Source organism: Suillus subaureus (assembly GCF_016647635.1).
Source record: "Suillus subaureus strain MN1 chromosome Unknown BJ212scaffold_312, whole genome shotgun sequence".
NCBI classification, from domain to species: Eukaryota; Fungi; Basidiomycota; class Agaricomycetes; order Boletales; family Suillaceae; genus Suillus; species Suillus subaureus.
The window spans coordinates 1-20,776 of NW_024538868.1; the positions used below are offsets into that span (position 1 = coordinate 1).

Genomic DNA, 20,776 nt, shown 5'->3' on the forward strand with positions numbered 1-20,776 from the left:
AGATATATTTGCCAGCAATGGAAGGCTATGTCCCAACAGATATTGTCCATGCATTCTGCCCACTCCTCGAGTTTTATTACCTTGTCCACTGCAACATCATCACAGAGATGTCTCTTGAAGAAATTGATGATGTGGTTGTTCGATTCCATCAGTATCATGAAATCTTCAAGTCCTCTGGCGCAATTTCCCTTCTCACTCCCTCAACAACACTCAATGAAACATTACCACACCCTCATTCGACTTTTTGGTGCTCCAAATGCACTTTGTTCCTCTATCACAGAATCCAAGCACATTAAGGCTGTAAAGGAACCATGGAGGTAGTCCAGTTGCTACAAAGCATTGGGCCAGATGCTCATGACCAACCAATGCCTGGACAAGTTGACTGCATTGTGTCAAGATTTTTACACTCATGGGATGCTTAATGGCACCTATCTATCTTCTGTTCTTGCTGTGTTGAACGCAGAAGCCCCTGGAGAGCATCACAATGTGGACCAATGTGAGCCACCAGAGAAGATGAGAACAATGACATTGACATCATCGACAACCCCACATCAGTCCTCACACATGTAGAACTTAGTAAGACACCCCATAAGTACACCTTCATTGATTTTCATTTTATATACTGAGAATCAGTGTCATATCCCATATGCCAGACATAGATCCCATCATATTCCCACGCTTTCTGGACCTATTTCCGGACCCCATATCCGACTCATTCCTGGATCCCCTATCCTGTCCACCCTATGCACATTCCATCCAGCAAGACATCTGGACTTTACCTCCTCTTGGATTCCGGACTACATCTACCACCTCACATATCTCAGTCCTGTTTCTGCCCTGCCTTCCAGATCCCCAGATCTCCGGACCTCTGGATATTAACTGTTACTATCTCCAGACCTATTCCCACCCTCTATCTGAGATCCTGCGCCTATCCCCATTTAGGCATCTCTGCCTTTCCAGTTCTCGGTTATCTCTGTTTCCATCTTGCTGATTGATCCTTGTACAAGTCTTCATCTCCAAGTTCATTTACTTATGTTCCATCTTACTTACCAAATGTTTTTCCACATGCTCGTACATAGCCTTACTCTGTTGCTTACTGATCCCCTCAGATATTCTCCAGTATATAACCCTTGTAGATACTCCTGTAGTTTCCTTAGTCTGAATATCACCTTAGACTTGCCTAATCTTCTTCTGGACTTCAGTCCATCTGAGTTTGTCCATTTCCATAAAGGCCTAGGGATGGATCCCCTAGGCTGGAATTCTGGACCTTCGGATTTGTCCCCTATGTCTCTGTCCCAAGTCTAGGGATTGCTTCCCTAGGCTGGAGTCTTGCCTTTCTGGCACTTACCCTCTCTCTAGACTTTGGTCCACTTCCTGTCTCTCTGACTCTACCTAAGGGTAGTCTACCTCTGTTTGCTTCTACATCGGACTTTGTCCAATGTAGCCCCTATTCCTTCCAGACCTCTGGACATCCTGTCCTGTGCACCTCCAGGTGTCCTGTCCTTTGGATGTTCCGCCCTCCATACCTCTGGACATCCTGTCCTCCTGTCCTCCATATTTCTGGACCTCTGGACATCCTATCCTCCTGTCCTCTGGACCTCCGGACATCCTACCCTTCCATCCCATTTCCTGTAGAAGTACTACCTTGCAGTGGGAACTCTCCCGTGCTCCTCCAGAAGTCCTCTAGCACTCTCCACCAGAGTAGCCAGCCTCTGGAAGTCCTCTGGACTTTGTTGGACCATCATTGGACTTCCTTTGAAATGAAGGGCACATACTCAGGTAAGGGGCACAGCGTATGAGCTGAGGCCAAGCCCCTCTGAGTCAGTCTCTCTCTCCTTTGAGCATGATTTTTAACACAGTGCATAGAAGGGTCAAAACAAGCACAAAGCATTCTGGAGCTTAGCATCAAGCTCAATATTCCTGACTTAGCCAACCTTGTTCGATGGTTCCTCTTTGAACAATCCAATCCTGAAGATGCTCACAACCCTACTGAGGTCCCTCTCCTGGAGTCCCCATACTATCAAGGTTGAATTTCCATATTCAACTCTGCATCATTGACATTTCATGCACCCAGCAACCTTAGTAGAATTGGCAGTATGAAGTGTGGACATATATGTGCTTGTCCCTTATGGAGAAATGAGTGCGCATGCAATGATTGTGTGTTTGTCATCACTGACCCAGACATTTGTGAGATGCAGGGTATGGATGTAGCCTGTGTTATGGCATTGTTCTCTCTTTGACAGCATGGTGAACAGATTCCATGTGCACTTGTCTGTTGGTTTGATTGGGTTGGTCACACAGCTGATTCTGATACTGGCATGTGGATGGTTAAGCCAGCTTTTGCAATGCATAACACCCCACACTTTGCAGTCATTCATATTGACACTATTTTTTGTGCAGCTCACCTAATTCCAGTGTTTGGTACAACCCTGCTCTTGCCATCAATTAAATTCCATCATGTCCTTGACATATTCACACTATTCTATGTTAACAGATTCACAAACCACCATGCCTTCGAAATAGCTTCTTAGGCTACTCTACTCACTAGTCATTCTAGTACTAACCACTGGCAGTTGGTTGAGCACAGTTGGACTCTTACATTTTTCTCTTATCTTATCTTACTTATTTCACTCCTTCAACTTAATTTTATGTGCCAACTTTTTGTGTCCAAAGAATAAGTGAAAAAAGTTGTGATTAGTGAACTTTCATGCCTTGTTTCATAAAATAAGTGATATAAGGTTGAAAAGGTAAACCTGCGATTTACTGATGCCACAGGACTGATGTATCATTGCCATGCTGGTGCTATATACCGAGGACTGACAGATTCTCACACTTATGTATCAGTATTCTTGTGACAGTGTCATATATAATACATCAGAATGACAGTAGGTGGTGCATCAAGTCTCATGTTTGACTCATCACTTGTGTTGGAATGTGGCTGTGATACATGTTGACGAGATTATTTGTCCATGTCACCTAATACTGAAGATGTGTCAATTGGTCAATCCTACATGGATGAGTGTGAATGTGTATGAGTTGGTGAGTGAATTTTACTTGAATATGTTCATTGACCTTGAGACTTTCTGTATATCAACTGTGATTACTTAGAATATAGAATAGCACTACAGTGCTGCATAAAATTACAATGTGGGAATATTGACTACAGTGACTCCCAGTGCCTCCTGTAGCTCTACATAGCCCTTATTTCAGCTACATAGCACTATGTAGCTGTCACTGGGACTACACCAATATTCTTTTTTTCCTGATGTAGTCAAATCACATCAAACAACATTGAGGAACTTGGCTCTGCCAAGCATCTGTCAGACTTCCTGCATGCTGAGGAGCTGCAACAAAATGCCCTTGTGAAAGTGCAGAAAGACAGTTTGAACATTGGCAACAAGGTTGGCATTCTCTGTCTACTGGATTATCATTCTCACATTTGTGACAGGTGCTTTCAATCAAAGGCAGCAAGTTCCATTGGAACAAACAAGATATGTCAGCTGCCCTGGAAGACATCAACTTGACAGTCCAAAAGGGGGAGCTAGTGGGTGTACTCAGTTGTGTGGGCAGTGGGAAGAGTAGCTTGTTGTCAGTGATTATCAGGGACATGTGAAAGACAGAGGGCGAAGTGGCTTTGTTTGGCAATGTGGCATATGCTGCTCAGAATCCTTGGTATGTTGTATATGAGGCACTTTTAGCATGTTGGCTCACAGGTGAGCAGAATTCTTTCTGCAACAGTTCAAGATAACATCCTTTTCTCACATGAGTATGATGAGGTGTTCTATAACCTTGTTATTGAAGGTATGTACATGATCAGTTGTGTGGAATTAGGGCTAATCTTCCCTACAGCTTGTGCTTTGAAGCCCGACTTAGAGCTTCTCCCACAAGGTGATCTGACTGAGGTCAGTAAAAAAGGTATGTTTTTGTCCATCCCTTTGGCGACCCAATAATGTTCATTGTGTCCATTCTATAGGCATTACTGTGAGTACTTTGGCATAGTAAAGTATCTGTCAAAGGCAAATGATCTCTCAGCTCAGTGGTGGCCAATGTGTGCATGTCATGTTTGCTCATGCAATCTATGCTTGTTCAGATCTGTAAGTGCCTTTTGCGTTCACACAGTGCACTACTGATGCATACATCCTGCAGGATTCTTCTTTGGCTGCTGTCAATTCCCATGTTGCCTGACATGTCTTTGGTGAGTGAAAACATCTGGTCCCAGACTGACTCCTTTAAATAACAATTTTATGTAAATAGATCATGTTATCAGTCCTCAAGGCTTGCTCACAACCAAAGCATGCATTCTTGTTGCTAACAGCATTTCATATCTCAAGTATTTTGACCACCTTGTTTACCTGCACTGCAGCATTATCTTGGATAGTGGCTCATATAATGAGTTGATGTTGAATCTGGATAGTGAAGTATGCAAGCTTGTGTACATATATTTTGATCTATGATGTTTGATGCAATCTAATTGAATTAATGATAGTCGCGGTCACACTGTGAGTGGTCTTAGCTCTGGAATGACCACACCTAGACAGTCCAGCAACATGGCCACTCCTACTACAAGCGAGGGAGATGAGGATATGCAAGCCACCCTTGTTGGAGGGCTTGAATGTGTATCAGAGAAGGTATTATGTAGAGAAAGTTTCAAAAAAGCCATCCTCACTACACCACCCAAGCTCTGCAATGCCTCTTCTGATGGCATTATGAAGGAGCACAGTGAACAGGGCCACATCAAGATGGAAGTGTACTTGCAGTACCTCCATGCAGCATCAAGAAAGGGGTTCCTGTTCTTTGTACTTGCTATGGTCCTGCAGCAGGTGGTATCTGTCACATTAACCATGATGCTCAGGCTCTGGGGTGAGCATAACCGCAAGATGGGTACCAACATAGGATTGACTAATAAGTAATTCCTTGGATATGGTTTGTTTAATTTGGTGGCCATTTCCTTGAGTGCATGTGCTGCACTTCTGATTTGGGTTTTCTGCTCACTTTGGAGCTCAAAGCACCTTGATGATTTGGTTAGTGTTATGTTCCAAGTATTGATGAAATGTTCTTCATTGAATTTGCAGATGCTGCATTTGGTCATGCATGTACCACTCAGCTTTTTTGAGACAACACCAACAGGACAGTGCACCAGATCAGTAAATTGGAATGGTTTTATTGAGATTGAACAATCTCTTGTTGCAGTATTTTGAACTTGTTTTCTTATGATATATATGTTGTTGATCAAATCCTTGTGCGAGTGATTCAAAATATGGTATGCATGAGCACAGGCTGCGCTTCTATTATATTCATCATCGGGTTCAGCTTCCTGCCCTTCTTGATTGCCATTGCCCCTCTGGTGTAGTTCTACTCCAGGATCACCTCGTATGAATGGCCTTGTTCTTCTTCCAGAGTCATCCTGACACTATTGATAGGTACTATCTTGCAATGTTGCATGAACTCAAGTGTCTAGATGTGGTGTCTCGCTCACCCATCTTTGCATGGTTCTCAGAATCCTTGGCTGGACTTTCCACTATTCAGGACTATGACCAACAATCTGTTTTCATTGCAAACAACACATGCCACATTGATTGTAATCAGTTGTGCTACCTCCCTAGTACTGCTGTAAATCAGTGGCTTGCAGTGAGATTGGAGTTTGTTGGAGCAGTAATCATCTTTGTCACAGCTGTTTTAGCTGTCTCTGCTATTGTGACCAGTGATGTTGATGTGGGTTTAGTCAATCTAGTTCTGTCTTATGCTTTGAACATGACAGGTTCACTGGTAGGTGGCAAGGATATTTCCATGACCATAGTCAGTTATTCTGCTAGCTTTCCCACAAATGCATGCTGACTTCAGATGCTTCAGAAACCCAGAGAGAAAATCAGAATATGTGGCCAAACTGGGGCAGGAAAATCATCTGTAAGTCATTTGCTATTGTTTTTGGACTGTAACAATGGTTTTGCAGCTTCTTCTCACACTATTCCAGATCATCAAGTCTGCATCTGGAACTATCTTCATTGACAAAGTAGATATTACCAAACTTGGCCTCCATGACTGTGTGTCTTCCCTAAATTCTCTGTATAGATACCTTTAATCAAGTGCATTCTGCAATATCCATGGTTCCTCAAAGTCCAGATTTGTTTGAGGGCACATTGCAAGAGAACATCAACCCTGCTGGCAAGCACCAGGATGTTGACATATGGACTGCTCTGTAACATGTACATCTTCAAAATGTGCTTGCGCTTCTGATGCTTACTAATGACACCTGTACAGGTGCATCCAAAGACATACATCAAATCACTCCCTGGGGGACTAGATGCTCTGGTTCAGGAGGCTGGTTCATCACTTTCAGCAGGTCAGAGACAACTCTTGTGTTTCATGAGAGTGCTTTTGTGCAAGGTATGCACATTTGTTTTGGTTGATCGTAAGGTTTCATCATCGACACTCCCTAGACTAAAGTGCTCATCCTTAATGAAGGTCTGTATGAGCCATGTCTTGTTCTTCTGCAAGGCTAATGTGCATGATGCTGTAGCAACTTCTGCAGTTGATCTAGATACTGACTGAGCAACTCAAGAAATTATCTGGGGTCCAATCTTCCATGATGTGACTATTCTAACCATTGCATATGTCATGTCCATCATCGATGACTAGTGCTAATAATGATGAACCTATAGGCATTGCTTAAACACAATCATGGAGTCCAATAGGGTTCTAGTTCTAAATGCTGGAAGGGTAAGGAACCAGCAATATTGTTCATTCATAATGTGTTGTTAATTAGGAAATTTAGATTGCAGAATTTGACATGCCAAAGAAGTTGCTGGAGCACAAGAGTTCTATTTTCCACTCTATGGCAATGGAGGCTGGTCTAGTCCAGGTCCAGCTTGATGATGCAGAAGAGAATGCATAGGTGTGAATATATCCAATCATTCATGACATCTCTTGTGCCTCAAGATGTTCATTCAATTATGACTATATAGATAATGCCATGTCCTTACCCTAGATTTTGTCTTCCTCTGTCAACTATTTAATCATGGGACTTAATGATGAAGTTGGGATGCCTCAATACTCACCTGGTAATGTACTGCAAAAGCATTGGATGGGCAGCAGATGGAAGCAGGGTGACTTTGTTACTACCAGATGCCCCTCAGAAAAGCAGAAATGGAAGAGGTTGAAAGCAAAACAATTATTTGAAATGAATTTCAGCTCTTGATTGAAATTAGGACTGCTAGTAACAAACAAAAGGTGTTTGATCTGCTAGTGTGGCAAGCAATTTATTGAGCAGATTTGCTTACACCGCTGCTAATAGTGAATTTGACATGCACTATTAGAGAGAGTAGAGGTTTGAGGTACATAGTATAATCTTCTGTAGATAATTTACAATCCTTCAATGATAATGCAGTGCATGCAAACCACCATCTTCCAGACAGGAGTGTAGATCTTCATTATTATCACTTCACCTCATACTTCTCCCAGCCAACCTCTTCCAGCTTCTTGACCTTCACAATAACCTCGCCCTCTAACCCTCTCAGATATGCATCAATGTCTGCAAACAGATGAGGTATACCAGCTCTGAGAATCCACACAGCTAGCAATCCAGCATTCATACTGCTGTTAATTGCAACTGTTTCCACAGGTATACCTCGCTGTGGTGACACTCAGACACCAATGAATCACATAAAGACACAAAGACCCCAACTCACCTGCATTTGCATGATACTATGCAATGAATAAACACCATTGAGTGAGCTACCTTTTACAGGAACTCCATGACAGGAAGCATGGTCATGGCAGCAACCATGCCAGGAAGATGTGCTGTACCACCTGCTCCAGCAATGATCGTCCTCAATCTCCTTGAGCTCGCTGACCTTGCATATTTGACAAGGTGATCTGGTGTGCAATGTGCAGAGACAATGGTGAGTTCATAGGGGATCTTGAACCAATCCAGAATGTGAGCAGCCGGCAATATTACAGGAAGGTTGGAATCAGAGCCCATGATCACACCTCAACAAGTGGGTATTTGTGGGGAAAGCCACTGCCTTGTGCAGAGGTCTCAGGGGCATACATAGTAAGCTCCTCTTTGGTACTTCCTGATGGCAGTGCCTTCAACAGTGGTCGCAGGCAAGAGTGGACTTCTGAATCTGAGTTGCCCATGATGGTGACCTGTCCCATTTTGTGTCACTTGCAACACTCTGATTTGCCATACAGATGGACCACACAACCGTCTGTCTTGATACATTTAGATGCAAAGTTCATGACTTCTGCCATGTTGGATGAAGTGCCAATAATATTCAGCATTGCAGCTGAAGACACCTTTAGTGATGTGGAACCAAGTGGAAGTGAGAGTATGGCGCACAGATGATTTTCATACTGGGAGGTTTCACAAGCCTCTATAGTATAATGTCCAGAATTATGTGGCTGAGGGGCAATTTAGTTGATATAGATAGAGCCTGACAGAACCTGTGTGTTAGGCTGGTTCACACAATCCAGGAGAAATTATCTTCTACTGTCTTCCATGAGGAACATTTCAAGTCCAAAGACACCAGTGCCCTGGAAGGTTTTGACTGTGGCTTTGGCTACACCCTGTGCACAAATAGTGACATGAGGATCACGAGTCCACAGGGGGGTCAAAAACCAAGTGACAAATGTTGTCTTTGTGAATGGTCTCCCACTGGGAGATTCATATGTAATATAAAATCACATGTGAATCCTGAGTAGAGTCAGCAAAGGTTTTGGGAGATCCGGGAACACAATTGAATTTGGTGACTCTTCCATTGCACTAAGACCCTTATATAGGCACTGAAAAGAAGAGGAGTACAAATAAATGATAAACAATTTTAATCAGTTGACTACATGTACAGCCAATGCATCAGCAAAAGACCCATAATTTTCGCTTGTCAAAAAGAAGTTTGATGCTTATGGTGAGCTTACAGCGCTGGTGATGGAGCAACACCATTGGTGGAACATATTTTTCTGTGCTTTCACTGTAAATATCTCACTACTGAACAACTAGTCTAGGGTTTGTACTAGTAGTATGCATTCCCGAACCCTAGATTAGGGCCACTCATAATTAGCAGTGATGCTCATAAAACTTAGCAGCAATTAATGCATAGATTCAAGACTACATGTGCTGCCATTGTGAGCTACTGATACTATGCAAACTCCATACTCAATGTGTGATAACTCTCCTTATCCGCAAAATTGGTCATAGCTCTCCAAACAAATGGCTGAAGTGATCTTTTTGTCTACCTTTTCACCATATTCTGGGATCAACTTGACAGTGTGTGTTACACTCATTAATGGGACCATGCCACCACACCTGTGTTTGCCATGTTGGTCTTCCATGTATGAATGTTCTACTGTCCACATTGCAAGTTCAGGGCAGTCATTAGGACTGGCAATGAAATGGTAGTACTGGATGTAGAGGAGTGGACAGGATAGAAATGATGGTAAGACCAGGTCAGAGGCATGTGGAAGATTCAGCTGAAAAATAAGTCAAACTTGTGAAATGCAACTTGCTGAAATGATATATAATCTCATTAGTGTTGGAACATGGAGACAAGAATAGACATACTGATTTGGCCATTGTCGCCTGTGATGTCGACAAGGACATTGTCACAGTTTCCGAGGGGGAATTCATCATCTGGTGGATACACTCGTATCACCCTGCTTGGCATGATCAATTGTGGCTAGAAGGTGTATTAAAGCTGCAATCAAAAAAATTTCCATGCATAAAAGCACCTGTATCTATGGTCCCAGTGGGTATGCTCACCAGTGGAGATAGAAGAACGTCTGATGAACTGAGAGAGTGCATCATCAAAGTCAGTGAGCAAATATTTGGTGTGAATATTGGTGGGTGACAAAGATTTGAAATCCGGTGTTGATGTCAGATGAAAGGCAGTGAGCACATCTTCAGAAAGAATGCCCTTGAGGAAATGGTTATGAACCAGTTGAGGTCCATGAATAGAATTTATTTCATCAGGGAGAACACAAGAAACCCAAGAGAGCACCAGATTGATGGTTGTCACTGCCTCATCTTCAATGCATATCACATTGACAAGTGATGTGCCAAGAGAACAAAACAGCGCATACAAGTTAAACAGTTTCATCGACTCCTGGCAGTTGAGAATCTGTACAGACTGCTCCACAAAGTTGTTGACTCGCCAATTTGTTCATATGAAGAGATCCTTGCAGTGAGTAATGAGCAAGCACTCCATCATATCTGCCAAAAATTGCATCAGAGTGCCCAGTCTCTCAACTATGCCTCTGAAACTTTGTAGGAGCTCAAGCTTGGGAATGAAAAAATCTTCCTTAGCACCATTCTTCCCCCTCCTAGCCTGGGCCTTGACAACAGCATCTTTGAATGCATGAAAGTCTGCAAGGGCTTGCATCATTGACAGCAGGGTTTCTGGAGAATGAACTGGGTTTTGGGCAAGATAAAAGAACTCAATGAGGGCACAGATGGCACAAATAAATCTAGGTGGAGCAGCACCTGCAATTGCAGCAACAATGGTGTGTTGGATATCTCAATGTTCATGGCCTGTCATTTGGTTGACATGTGTGATACCTTTGGTGAAGTGGCATGTTCCCACCCACTTATGCTGAGTAACAAAGCGAGCATTGAGCTCGGGTTTTCCTACTACCTCCTTGATCCAATTGAGCAGATGGTCAGCAAAAAAATTGAGGCAGGTATGCAAGATCTCACCAGTGAGAAAGACAGATGGACACACAAACATCCAATCATGCCAATATGGCATATGGACTCCAGACAGATGGACAGCTTTGGCTGCCTTCTGGAATTTGTTGAGATCCCAAACATCAACTGTTTTGGAGATCTCATATATAAGTTGTAGCATGTGTTGCCCTGTACCAGGGGGATAAAGAACTCCATCACCAAAATTTTCTTGTAATGCCATCATCAGGGGAGACGCATTTTTGCTGACAGCAGTGATCATGGAAGCCTCTGGCAGGTCGCATACGTGAGTGATGAGTGGCATAAAGATGTAATGAATGAACTTGGAAGGATTAGACATAAAGCAACCATTCTTGGCTGCCAGTTTAAGGTTGGCACAGACAAGATCAATGCACTTATGCCACAGCCATGCCTGAAAAATGGATTGATAATTGGGATACTTTGCAATGGGCATGTACGCAATACAGCGCCAAGCTCGAAGTGTGGCCTTGGAGTGAATGTCCAAATCAAAATTACCAATAGTGATGAAGATGGGGTGCATCTTGAGCCCTCTAGTGGTTCTTGTCACAGGAGTTTTGTTGGATCCTAAGATGATTGGAACTTGTGTAGCACCTAATGGGAGATGGTCCTATATGGAATTAATCTTTAAGTCATAGGCTAAGTAGGGCAAACCAACCTGAATTTTCCATGCCAAATCAGTGCTCATATAATCACCATACTTGTGCTGATTCCTGACATTGGCTATATGTGGTTGAAAGGTAATATGATTGGCAAAAACTGGGTCACTGAAAAGTTGTTTGATGACCTCTAAAGCATCATGCCAAATGAGTTGAATGGGATGAGTTGTCTTGTAGCCTGTAAACTCTAGGCATGAAACTTTCCACTCTGCAAAGCATGGTAGTGTGTCCATCCAGCCTAGAAGTTGATTTTTTTTTGAGGTGAAAGATGGTTTTGGGCGAGTGCTAAACTGTGAAGGAAGAGTCAGACCTGCTGAATAGTGCTTAGAGTCTCCTACCCATTTCAACTTCAAGAACTTGTCAATCTGAGTCTGATTCAGGTTTTCAACCAAGAACCTGGCTAGATCCCACTCTCCCTCATTATAGAAAGGATAATAAGCATTAGTCTCCCGCCAATAATTATATTGATCTTCCTGCAACCTGTCAAATAGGTTCTTGCTGACACCAAAGACATATTCAGAGTGAGGGTGACAATGGCCAGTGGCATCAGATGTTAATGAATGTGAACCTCGCAATGCAGGGGGAACAGGCAATTGTTGCAGATGTGCTTTGTGTGGCCAACAGGTAGATTGGGAATTAAGATGCAGAACAACAGTTTCAATGGAAGGGAACTCCCCACTGCAGTTGGGACACAGCCTGGCAAAGGTATGTACACTAATAAGTATACTAAAATGAGAGCAAATGATATGCACATTTACTTTGGGCAGTGTGCTCAGTGTTGCAGTCAAGAATTCACCAAGTCTTTCAAACTCTGCTGCATGCAGGCTGACTGTATTCACAGCATATCAGTATCATCAGCTGCATTGACAGCCAGAGACACTAAGGGCAGAGAGACAAACTCATTAGCACATAAACATAGGTGATTTTTTCAGTCACTCCAGGACCCAGCATGCCCACCTCACTTCCACCTTCATCTCCAACTCATCCCCCTCCATCAAGCAGTCCCCCATCATCTCCTCTATCAAGATGTTCTTCAACTCCCAGGTCACCTCTTTTTGATTCCACACATATCTTAGGCAGCTCCCCTGACACCAGACATTCTGAACTATCTACTTCACTCAAAGGCATCTCCTCAGCAGAGAAGACACCACTGCCTATGACTATGGCTTCTGCTACTAAAGGGTCAGACAGCTTATTTTATAATCCATCAGCATCTCCGGACCTTTCCCACAGTGCTCAATGTCAGCTCATATGTGACAGAATGAGCAGGAAGTTCATTCCATACCCTTCTGATCCAGCTCCACTTGAGATTCATTTTGCAGCTCATGTTATGGGGCGAGAATGCAGACCATATGTATCCAGCAAATCTCTTCTCAAGGTATCATATATGTATATTATCCACTTCCAAAGACTCATTGATATTTTACAAAGCATGCTGGACACCTAGAGAATGGCCTCAGGCAAATATGTCCTTCAATGCTGTACAAAGGATATCAAGCACAACTGGCTGCTTGTGAGACTGTGTGCCAGTGCGTGCTGGCAACTGCACGGGAAATTAAACAAGCTGAGCACTTCATTGTGTTCCTTGAAGCCATGCATGTCAACAATGAAGACAGGCTCAAATTCACAGAAGACCAGTTACACAAATTTAGGAGCCTCTTTTCTGAGTGTAACCACACAGAAGTTGATGATGACAGAGACTACCTTCAAGTGGTCTATGAGGACAAATGTGAAATCCTTAGGATTGTCTCATCCCAAGCTGAGCATGTGGCAAAGGTTTTAGGCTTGCATGTCAGTAAAGCTTTCCAATCTGGAGTTGGAGCATCCAGATTCCCTTCATCTGAACCTGGGGTTGTCAATGATGATGATGATGTCAGCAAGGCATCTGTGAAATCTGGGGCCAATGGATCCAGATCCCCCACTGGCAGTGAGGTTCTTGATCATGATGAAGATGATCCAATATATCCAGGAGCCTACATGGATTTTACCAAAAACCTTGGCACTTGTACCAAAGGATCATGTGTGGCTACCACACCATAGGCTATTGGGCTTCTTATCATGGTAAGTGGTGTACATGTGTCCATTCATTATACCACACTAATTAATTGATAAGGAATGTTGTAATACACATGTTGTTCTTTTATCATGGCCCCTTTCCTGATTCTATTGGTTTGTCATATGCACACTGTTTTTTTACATCCTTACCCCTTCATTTCTCTGCTTCTTTAACTCATGGTCACAAGTACATCATTGAGTCACAAGATGTATCATTTGTTTTCATTTGTATTAGAATTGTAATTGATTGCCCTTTGCCCTCCCCCAGATGATTCTTTCTGTGTGACTAGCAGACGTGCCCCACAGTGCAAAGGTAAAATGACAATTCTGAAACCTGCTCGAGGGTCCAGTCTTAACCCTTCCCATGTATCTGCAGACATGCAGATCAATCTTCCTGATGAACAGCCGCAACCTCCAATGACCAGCTTCAATCCACACCAGCAGCAGCCCACCTTTGATGCACACAACCAGTAAGTCCACTTGTCTACTTTGTCATGTACCACTTAAATCTCTAGCAGGCCAAGCACAGGCCATTCAAACTATGGCTATTCAGGTCCCTCAAGTGCTAGCTTCAACAGCTACATCGGCTATAGCAACTCACTGTCTGGTGCTGGCTATGGCAACTCACTGCCTAGCACTGGCTACAGCAACTCATTGTCTGGTGCTGGCTATGGCCCAGCTGGTGCTCCCTCAAGCATCAACTACAATGCTCCCTTGTTCATCTCATGTATGTATTCTTTTGTTATTGAAAACTACCTCTAATGAATTCATCACATTCAGCACCTGACCCATCAGACGTAGCACCAACCCCAGTGCCAGACCCAGTGCCCATAGTGCCAACCCAACTTACCAGACCCATACCCTATTGGCTGGGCGGTGATGCTGATGCCAAGCATGCACTGATATATGGTCCAACAGCAGATGAAATACCAGCTTCCAATGTTATACATGTAAGCTTTTTCTTCTATAGCTCATGATACATTTTAATATTGTTACTAGACATTAGGTCCCACAAGATCTTCTGAAAGATGCTGACACTCCCAATGCATGCCCCCAACGCCATCATTGGCACCTGTCATATGCCATTCCGGACTCTCAACTCTAAATCTGCTTCTCCAGATATCTAGATCTGAGATCTGGATCTCAAATGATCTGATCTATCTTTATCTCCCTTCCAGAATCCAAACCCTATATCAGCGCCCAACTCCATTTAGACTGCCCCTGTCTCCGGACTCCAGTTAACCATGTTTCCCTTTTGATTATTGATCCATTACATACATTTCATTTCCGGTGTTCATTATTTGTGATCCATCCTACTTACTAATAGACTCTGCATATGCTTTGTACATAGCCTTTATGTTTGCTGACTGATTCCTATATGATACCTACAGTATATAAACCTCCTGTAACTCTTGGAAATACTCCAGTTTGAATATCATCTTAGTTCCTGCTCATTCCTGTGTCCTCTGGACTCGAGATAAGTCTCTTGTCATATTCCAAGTCTTAGGATTGCATCCTAGACTACATTTCCGACTCTACCTTAAGGGTAGTCCATCCTCTGTTAGTTTCTAGTCTGGACTTCATCCGGATTAGTCTTATCCACTTGCCCAGGTAACATCCGGATGTCCATTATCCACCCTAGTCAAAACCCAGAAACTCCAGACAACTGTTCTAGCCCCCAGAAATTAAGGGCACATACTCGGGAAAGGGGCACAGCATATGAGCTGAGGCCAAGCCCTTGTGATCCGACCCCCTTGAGCACGCGACCTTAACAGCACCTTACTCTGTACCTACACACTCAACACGCACTCCCACTCCTGCAGCTACTACCAGCCAACCCTCACACTCGATGTGCACTCCCACTCCCACAGCTACAGCTACTACCAGTCCATCCTCAGTGGCTGCAACATTGGTTGGTAGTGACGTCCAGCCTGAAGTCAGTGTGGCAGCCTGCAAGAAAGTCTGTAGCCTCTCGAGGGACAAGATCAAAGGCACCGTTTTTACCTCTGACACAATCACATCATCTTCCATGAATCAAAACTGCATCATCACAGAAATGATCAATAAAGCAGTGCCCTCCATACCAAGCCTTCGTGGTAAGTTCATTAAGGACTCTTATAACTGACGCTGATTAAGAGGTAGGGCTAACTCAATGGACAGCTGCCCAGAAGGATGTTTTGACAATTTGGCGAGCAGTGACAGTGGTGTGCTCCACGATGATGACCATTGCACAGCAGAATATTGTGATGGCATACAACCTTCTTCCCCAACACAATTGTGTTATTCCACCAGATCAGTTTCACATTGATCGAGTACATCATCTCATTCGAGACAGTCCACATGCATATATGCATGATTATGTGTTCACTGAAGTATGTTTTTTTCTTCTTCTTCAAATCACAATCCAACTAATCCTTAGGATGGGAGGCTGATCATTTGTCAGAATGCCAAACAAATTCATTTTTCCTCTCCTCAAATTCATTTGGCTAACAACTCCAAGCTTCACATACTACTCGATGAGCACAATTCACCCTGTCAGGCATTACATTATGTGTTTTCCCTTGCATGCACAATGACAGAGCATGCATTATTAGAACAAGGCCAGCTAGTATTCACACAGAATAGGTTTTCTGTGGATGAGGGCCAAGCTACCTTCAAGACTGTTGGTTCTTACCTAGATTCTCTCAGTGAGGCCAAGAAGATGAGTCTCAGCAGGTGGATGGACCATTTAATTATTTGTGGGAGGTCACAACAGGGATCTTGTACCCTTGCGCTATCTGATTTTGAGTTGGTCATTCAAGCATAAATTTTGGATCACAATTTGTAGTTTTTGTCTTAGATTCCCACAATTTTCGCTATTCCACCCATAATGCATCGCAATAATCATTAAAACACTACAGCAGCAATTACTTAAGCACTTAAAACAGTATGATATGGTGTTACGAACTACCTGCCCTGACTATACCATATTTGCGTTGTCTCAGATAACTTCCCAGCTCGGTTCGAGCACGAGGTCTCTTTTAGATGATGATTAACGTTATGTAATTGATTGTGCAAGCTGTTTTTACTCCTCCCACGATCGATTAATAAAGTTGCGCTGCCCCTGATAACAAGAACGGCGCAAAGGCAAAAAATTAGCAGGGCGGTCGGGGAGTCAAAAAAGAAGTTTGAAGCTACGGCGTGAACTTAGGGTGGGCTGATCACACAAAACAGTAATCGAGGGGATATTCATAAAATCTCGCTTCCCAAGTCTAAAAACTGACGATTACGACTTTGTTCAACCAGATACAAGGTGAGTACGTATACGACACCGTCGACGGGGAAGATGACAAATAATGTACTTATGAACAGATTTTGCAGCTGCATGTAACATGAGTCGACGACTTAAGCGCTTATGCATTATGTTTTGTCATGGTTTGGGGCAAGTAAACTCGCGCCGGTAACGCGTGTAAGTCACGTTGCACGTGTTTCAGAGTCCGACTTTCCTGATTACAAATTAATAATAGTATCATACAACCCGAATAATAACGAAATCTCAGGGGAGAGCTTTTAAGCACTTTCGACTAATTCTCATTTTCAGATCTTGCATCGGCCAACTCGCTTTCACGTATATCTACTTAGTAGAAAAGGTTCCTGGGTTTCCATTATACCATATATAATATGGTCGAGTCCAAACCCACTGACCTTGAATATAAGTACTACACTGGTAGTTTCTCCCTTCTGGTCTCAAGCAGACGCCTCCCACTGGCAAGTGTCCACGCTCTCCGATCTCAAAATTTGGCCATAGAAACATGGACGTGAATGTCCCACACCATGGATTGTGGGTAACAGCTTCACTGGACTAGTCTTTTCGTTGGTGCTCATCACCCTCATCCTCGCAGGTCACGGAACGATGATCCCCAAGTCGCAGAGCATCGTAACGTCGATGCTGACGAACAACCTAACAATATTCCTTTTGATGTATCCGAGCTTCCGCAACAGCTGGCTGCAGGGGATGGACATCGTCAAGACGAAGTGCACGTTGCCTTGTACCAGCAGCAGGTCGAGGCTAATCAAGATTACATGACCAAATTCAATACCAGCCGTCCTCGGGGAATCACTCTTAGTAAGTTGCGCGCCATGTACCGCAATCGGGATTCGTTGGGTGCAATGGGACTATTATCTGGACGTCACCGACTAATTATTGATGACGATCACATCGTTCCAAGGGATGGACCAAATGTGGTCCCTCGTGTGGGTCCTCATTATATTGACCATACCCTCTACGTCGGTAGTCGTCAGGGACTAGACGCTGGGTTACCTAAAATCCTGGCAGATCATAACTGGCAGGTGATCTTGGACTTGACGAATGTACACCGCTTGTGGCCCGACAGCAATGTCGCGGGCCTTCCTTTCAACCCAATGGGACGTATGGTGTATATTGGAACCCGCCTGCAGGAGCAACTATGGGTCGCGTTAGTCCCAAGAACATTCTTTGAGCCCAATCACCCAGACAACGCAAGAGCTACTCACCCAACGCTCAATGAACCCACTACCGCCCTATCTCAGTCGCATTCGTTGATGTTCATTATGTTCATTGCTTATGCGTTGGGTCGCATGCGTCTTCAGGACATCCACTGCAGTACACCGTATCCTGTCCCCCTCACTCGTGCCGCTGTGAAGCGATCGACAGATATCTTGTAAGTGCTTTTCAGCTTTCTTCAATCTCATACTGATGTTTTATTTTAAGGGGAAGGGATGGGGAAAATCACCGTCGTATCATCTTACGACTTGAAGATTTCAGACGGCTTCACGATATGTTCGACACTGGCTGGAACGACTGGGTGGACCTAGCACCTCTGCAATGGAAAGAGGATAATTTTCTTGTCAACAATGCGCCAGTAGGGGTTACTATTCGGTATGGGCAAAACCAGCCCCTCATCAACAATAGGGCACTGGATGTCGAGCGTCAAAATTGGGACAACGACCGCAATTATTCATATATACGACAGTTTACATTTTCTTTGGCCACTCATATGAGGTAGGAAAGTTGCACGTCTCCCTTGCTTCTCGGATTGACTCGCTTCCAAAAGCTATCTGGATGTTCGGGAATGGCGCGATGTTCACAATCACCAGCGGCATGAAGATGATATTCTCTACGATAAATCAAACAACGACCCAACGAGGGCTGAGGTAAACCTGGAAGATCTTCCTTTACTGGACGAGGAAGGGTTTGAGGTCAACGTCTATAACGAAGAGGGCTTCAGGGTCCCTCGGCGTGCTCCCGTGCAGTTCTCTGCATGTGGAGCACTTCTTAACCTTCATTCCGTCCATGAACTCTTCCGCTCCGAAGACGATGCTCATGGGAATGCTCACAATAGGGCTCCATTCGACATTTATCCACTCGCATGCACAAAGACGCTTGGTAACATTCAGTCCCGAAGCATCATATCAAATTTCCTTCCACATCTTACCCGGATAGATAATTCCCTCCGTCCACCCCTAATAGATGGTGACGAAGATGGTGAAGACATTGATGTTCGTGTTCACGGTGCCTCGGTACTCCACGGAATCAATTGTCAGGTCTACAATGAACTGTCTCATCGCGTCAGGAATGAAGCAAAATTTCACCCCGTTCAACTTGGAATGATCTCTGCAGCTTTGTCAGGAACGGCAGCCAAAGGTATTGCCAGTCGACGTCGTTGGACACAACGTCTCGATCAATGCAATGATAGCCTCCCTCACGAACGCTTTAATGAAAAGGTGTCTGGCAACAACCAGCCTCAGGCGCTTCGATTTGAAAATACCTACACGCTGGATGTTTATCGCATGAGGGATGCATGTCGAAACGGAAGGTCAGTTTCCTGCACCTCTGTATTTTTGATCCTCGTTCTGACCAACTGAGCAGCGCTATATACGACCAAGTAATAACACCCCTTCTGAAAGCTTGGAGCCATCCTACCGTCCTGTTACCCATCAGAGACACAATCGTTGTCTTTAAGCCAGATGTGCGTGTCCCTTTGTCGTTTCTTTTACGGGGTTCATTATGATGTCACAGCGCATTCCCTCGTTATTTGCATGGGCTACCTTTCCTTTAACCGCTTTATTAGAAAAGATTTGGGATGCTCATAAGCACACTCTTGTTGAGGGTGCAGTGATCGACCCTTGCCTCATTGAGTTCACGTCAATGGTTGAACGGGCTCTCAACTTTAGCCACACCGGAAATGCACGCGTGTTATGCAGGAGACTGATGGATAGAGCTTGGATCTCGTTGGGCATTATACATGATGGATTGCCCTCTGTATCTGACACCTTCGTGGCAAACGGATCTCTCGCAACCGGAAATCTAGTCATCCGTCAGGAATCCTGGCCAGTGGATCAGGACACGCGACGTCCTCTCACCTCATCTCGCAGGACACAGGAACTCACGTACGGCAAAGATCATTATGAGGTAAGCATTTAGATCATATTTCCCTCTCCAGACTCCATGCGCACGCATTTTATATCCGCATAAATATGTATCTTTAGCATATAATTTTCTGACGAACTCCCCCGGGCAATAAGTAACTAACGTAACCACTCGTATAGGCATACGAGGCTCGCTTCACGATCAGACATGCGATCAATCACTTGCCGGCAAGGATCTACCCTCAGATCTGCAATCATTCCATGCGAGTTGCTTGCTATGCAGCTCAGATAGGCTTCATGGTTTATTTTGACGACGTCAAACGTTTAGTTCAGGACGGAGTTTTGCAGGAAATCCAGCCTGCCCTCGATGGCAATGACAGGCATGCACGACGCACTGCCAATGACAGGCATACAGCCCTCAGCCGATGGCTAGACGAAGAGTACCCTCTTTCCTATTCCAGCCACATCCTGGCATACCTCCTGAGGGCTATTATCAATACAAACGACGGTAATAGAAAACTTGAGCTTACAAAATCTCATCTCGGCAGCAAACCACTTTCCTTCTTCGTCGACACCATTGTCAAACAGTGCAGCACGAATCCCACTCCTCGACGTCAACCTCCCTTCATCACTGGCGGCCACTTCCTTGCTGTAATGCGGGTCGCCATTGACGAGATGAAACAGTGTGCCAGTCGTGATTCTGTCACGGGCAAAGACATTGATTTGTTTGTCTCAGAGGCGATTTCTCACGTCTGCCAGTCACTCAAGATCAATCACATCCCATGGTCCACGAATCAAGTAGGCGGTGGCGGCGCTCCTTCCTCCATCATCACGCATGACGTATGGCTTAACCTCGGAGCTACCGCTACTCCGGGACCTGCTTCTTCAGCCTCTTTCCTCACAAGGCGAGAGTCACTTCAAGTCGTTGCCTTGAATTTTTCAGCGCAAGTACAACTGGAGGATCCCCGAGGGGATTGGTCTG

At 44.2% G+C, this 20,776-nt stretch overlaps 6 protein-coding genes across 6 annotated transcripts; 4 read left to right on the forward strand and 2 right to left on the reverse strand.

Annotated features, from left to right (window-relative positions):
• Positions 1–2,369: 2,369 nt before the first annotated feature.
• Positions 2,370–2,522, forward strand: BJ212DRAFT_1235322 (uncharacterized protein; the record flags this gene model as incomplete). The annotated part of the gene is made up of 1 exon (XM_041329529.1): positions 2,370–2,522. A coding segment is annotated over one exon (153 nt), but the record flags the coding sequence as incomplete, so codon positions are not given.
• Positions 2,523–2,988: 466 nt separating this feature from the next.
• BJ212DRAFT_1526346 (uncharacterized protein) lies at positions 2,989–6,892 on the forward strand (the record flags this gene model as incomplete). The annotated part of the gene is made up of 22 exons (XM_041341740.1): positions 2,989–3,039; positions 3,116–3,147; positions 3,272–3,401; positions 3,449–3,544; positions 3,617–3,713; positions 3,739–3,801; positions 3,850–3,915; positions 3,974–3,981; positions 4,033–4,094; positions 4,147–4,195; positions 4,255–4,330; positions 4,487–4,499; positions 4,535–4,906; positions 5,073–5,144; positions 5,191–5,260; positions 5,587–5,766; positions 5,842–5,904; positions 5,951–6,041; positions 6,070–6,176; positions 6,259–6,384; positions 6,438–6,462; positions 6,780–6,892. 22 exons carry the CDS (start codon positions 2,989–2,991, stop codon positions 6,890–6,892), a joined length of 1,962 nt encoding a protein of 653 aa, XP_041185242.1.
• Positions 6,893–7,433: 541 nt separating this feature from the next.
• Positions 7,434–8,585, reverse strand: BJ212DRAFT_1450745 (Phosphoribosylaminoimidazole carboxylase pure domain-containing protein; the record flags this gene model as incomplete). The annotated part of the gene is made up of 6 exons (XM_041338818.1): positions 7,434–7,628; positions 7,686–7,701; positions 7,749–7,986; positions 8,019–8,145; positions 8,197–8,400; positions 8,565–8,585. The coding sequence occupies 6 exons, from the start codon at positions 8,583–8,585 to the stop codon at positions 7,434–7,436; spliced, it is 801 nt and encodes a 266-aa protein (XP_041185243.1).
• A 586-nt stretch (positions 8,586–9,171) lies between these two features.
• On the reverse strand, positions 9,172–12,365 carry BJ212DRAFT_1450746 (uncharacterized protein; the record flags this gene model as incomplete). The annotated part of the gene is made up of 10 exons (XM_041338819.1): positions 9,172–9,465; positions 9,543–9,648; positions 9,724–10,121; positions 10,242–10,507; positions 10,550–10,682; positions 10,713–10,817; positions 10,926–11,303; positions 11,352–11,642; positions 11,691–12,048; positions 12,310–12,365. The coding sequence occupies 10 exons, from the start codon at positions 12,363–12,365 to the stop codon at positions 9,172–9,174; spliced, it is 2,385 nt and encodes a 794-aa protein (XP_041185244.1).
• Positions 12,366–13,725: 1,360 nt separating this feature from the next.
• On the forward strand, positions 13,726–14,512 carry BJ212DRAFT_1489694 (uncharacterized protein; the record flags this gene model as incomplete). Its single annotated transcript, XM_041341430.1, has 4 exons — positions 13,726–13,877; positions 13,926–14,134; positions 14,188–14,357; positions 14,414–14,512. The coding sequence occupies 4 exons, from the start codon at positions 13,726–13,728 to the stop codon at positions 14,510–14,512; spliced, it is 630 nt and encodes a 209-aa protein (XP_041185245.1).
• A 2,686-nt stretch (positions 14,513–17,198) lies between these two features.
• BJ212DRAFT_1489695 (uncharacterized protein) lies at positions 17,199–20,728 on the forward strand (the record flags this gene model as incomplete). The annotated part of the gene is made up of 8 exons (XM_041341431.1): positions 17,199–17,227; positions 17,289–18,086; positions 18,137–18,427; positions 18,480–19,241; positions 19,295–19,394; positions 19,445–19,837; positions 19,975–20,544; positions 20,597–20,728. 8 exons carry the CDS (start codon positions 17,199–17,201, stop codon positions 20,726–20,728), a joined length of 3,075 nt encoding a protein of 1,024 aa, XP_041185246.1.
• Between the last annotated feature and the right edge of the window lie 48 nt (positions 20,729–20,776).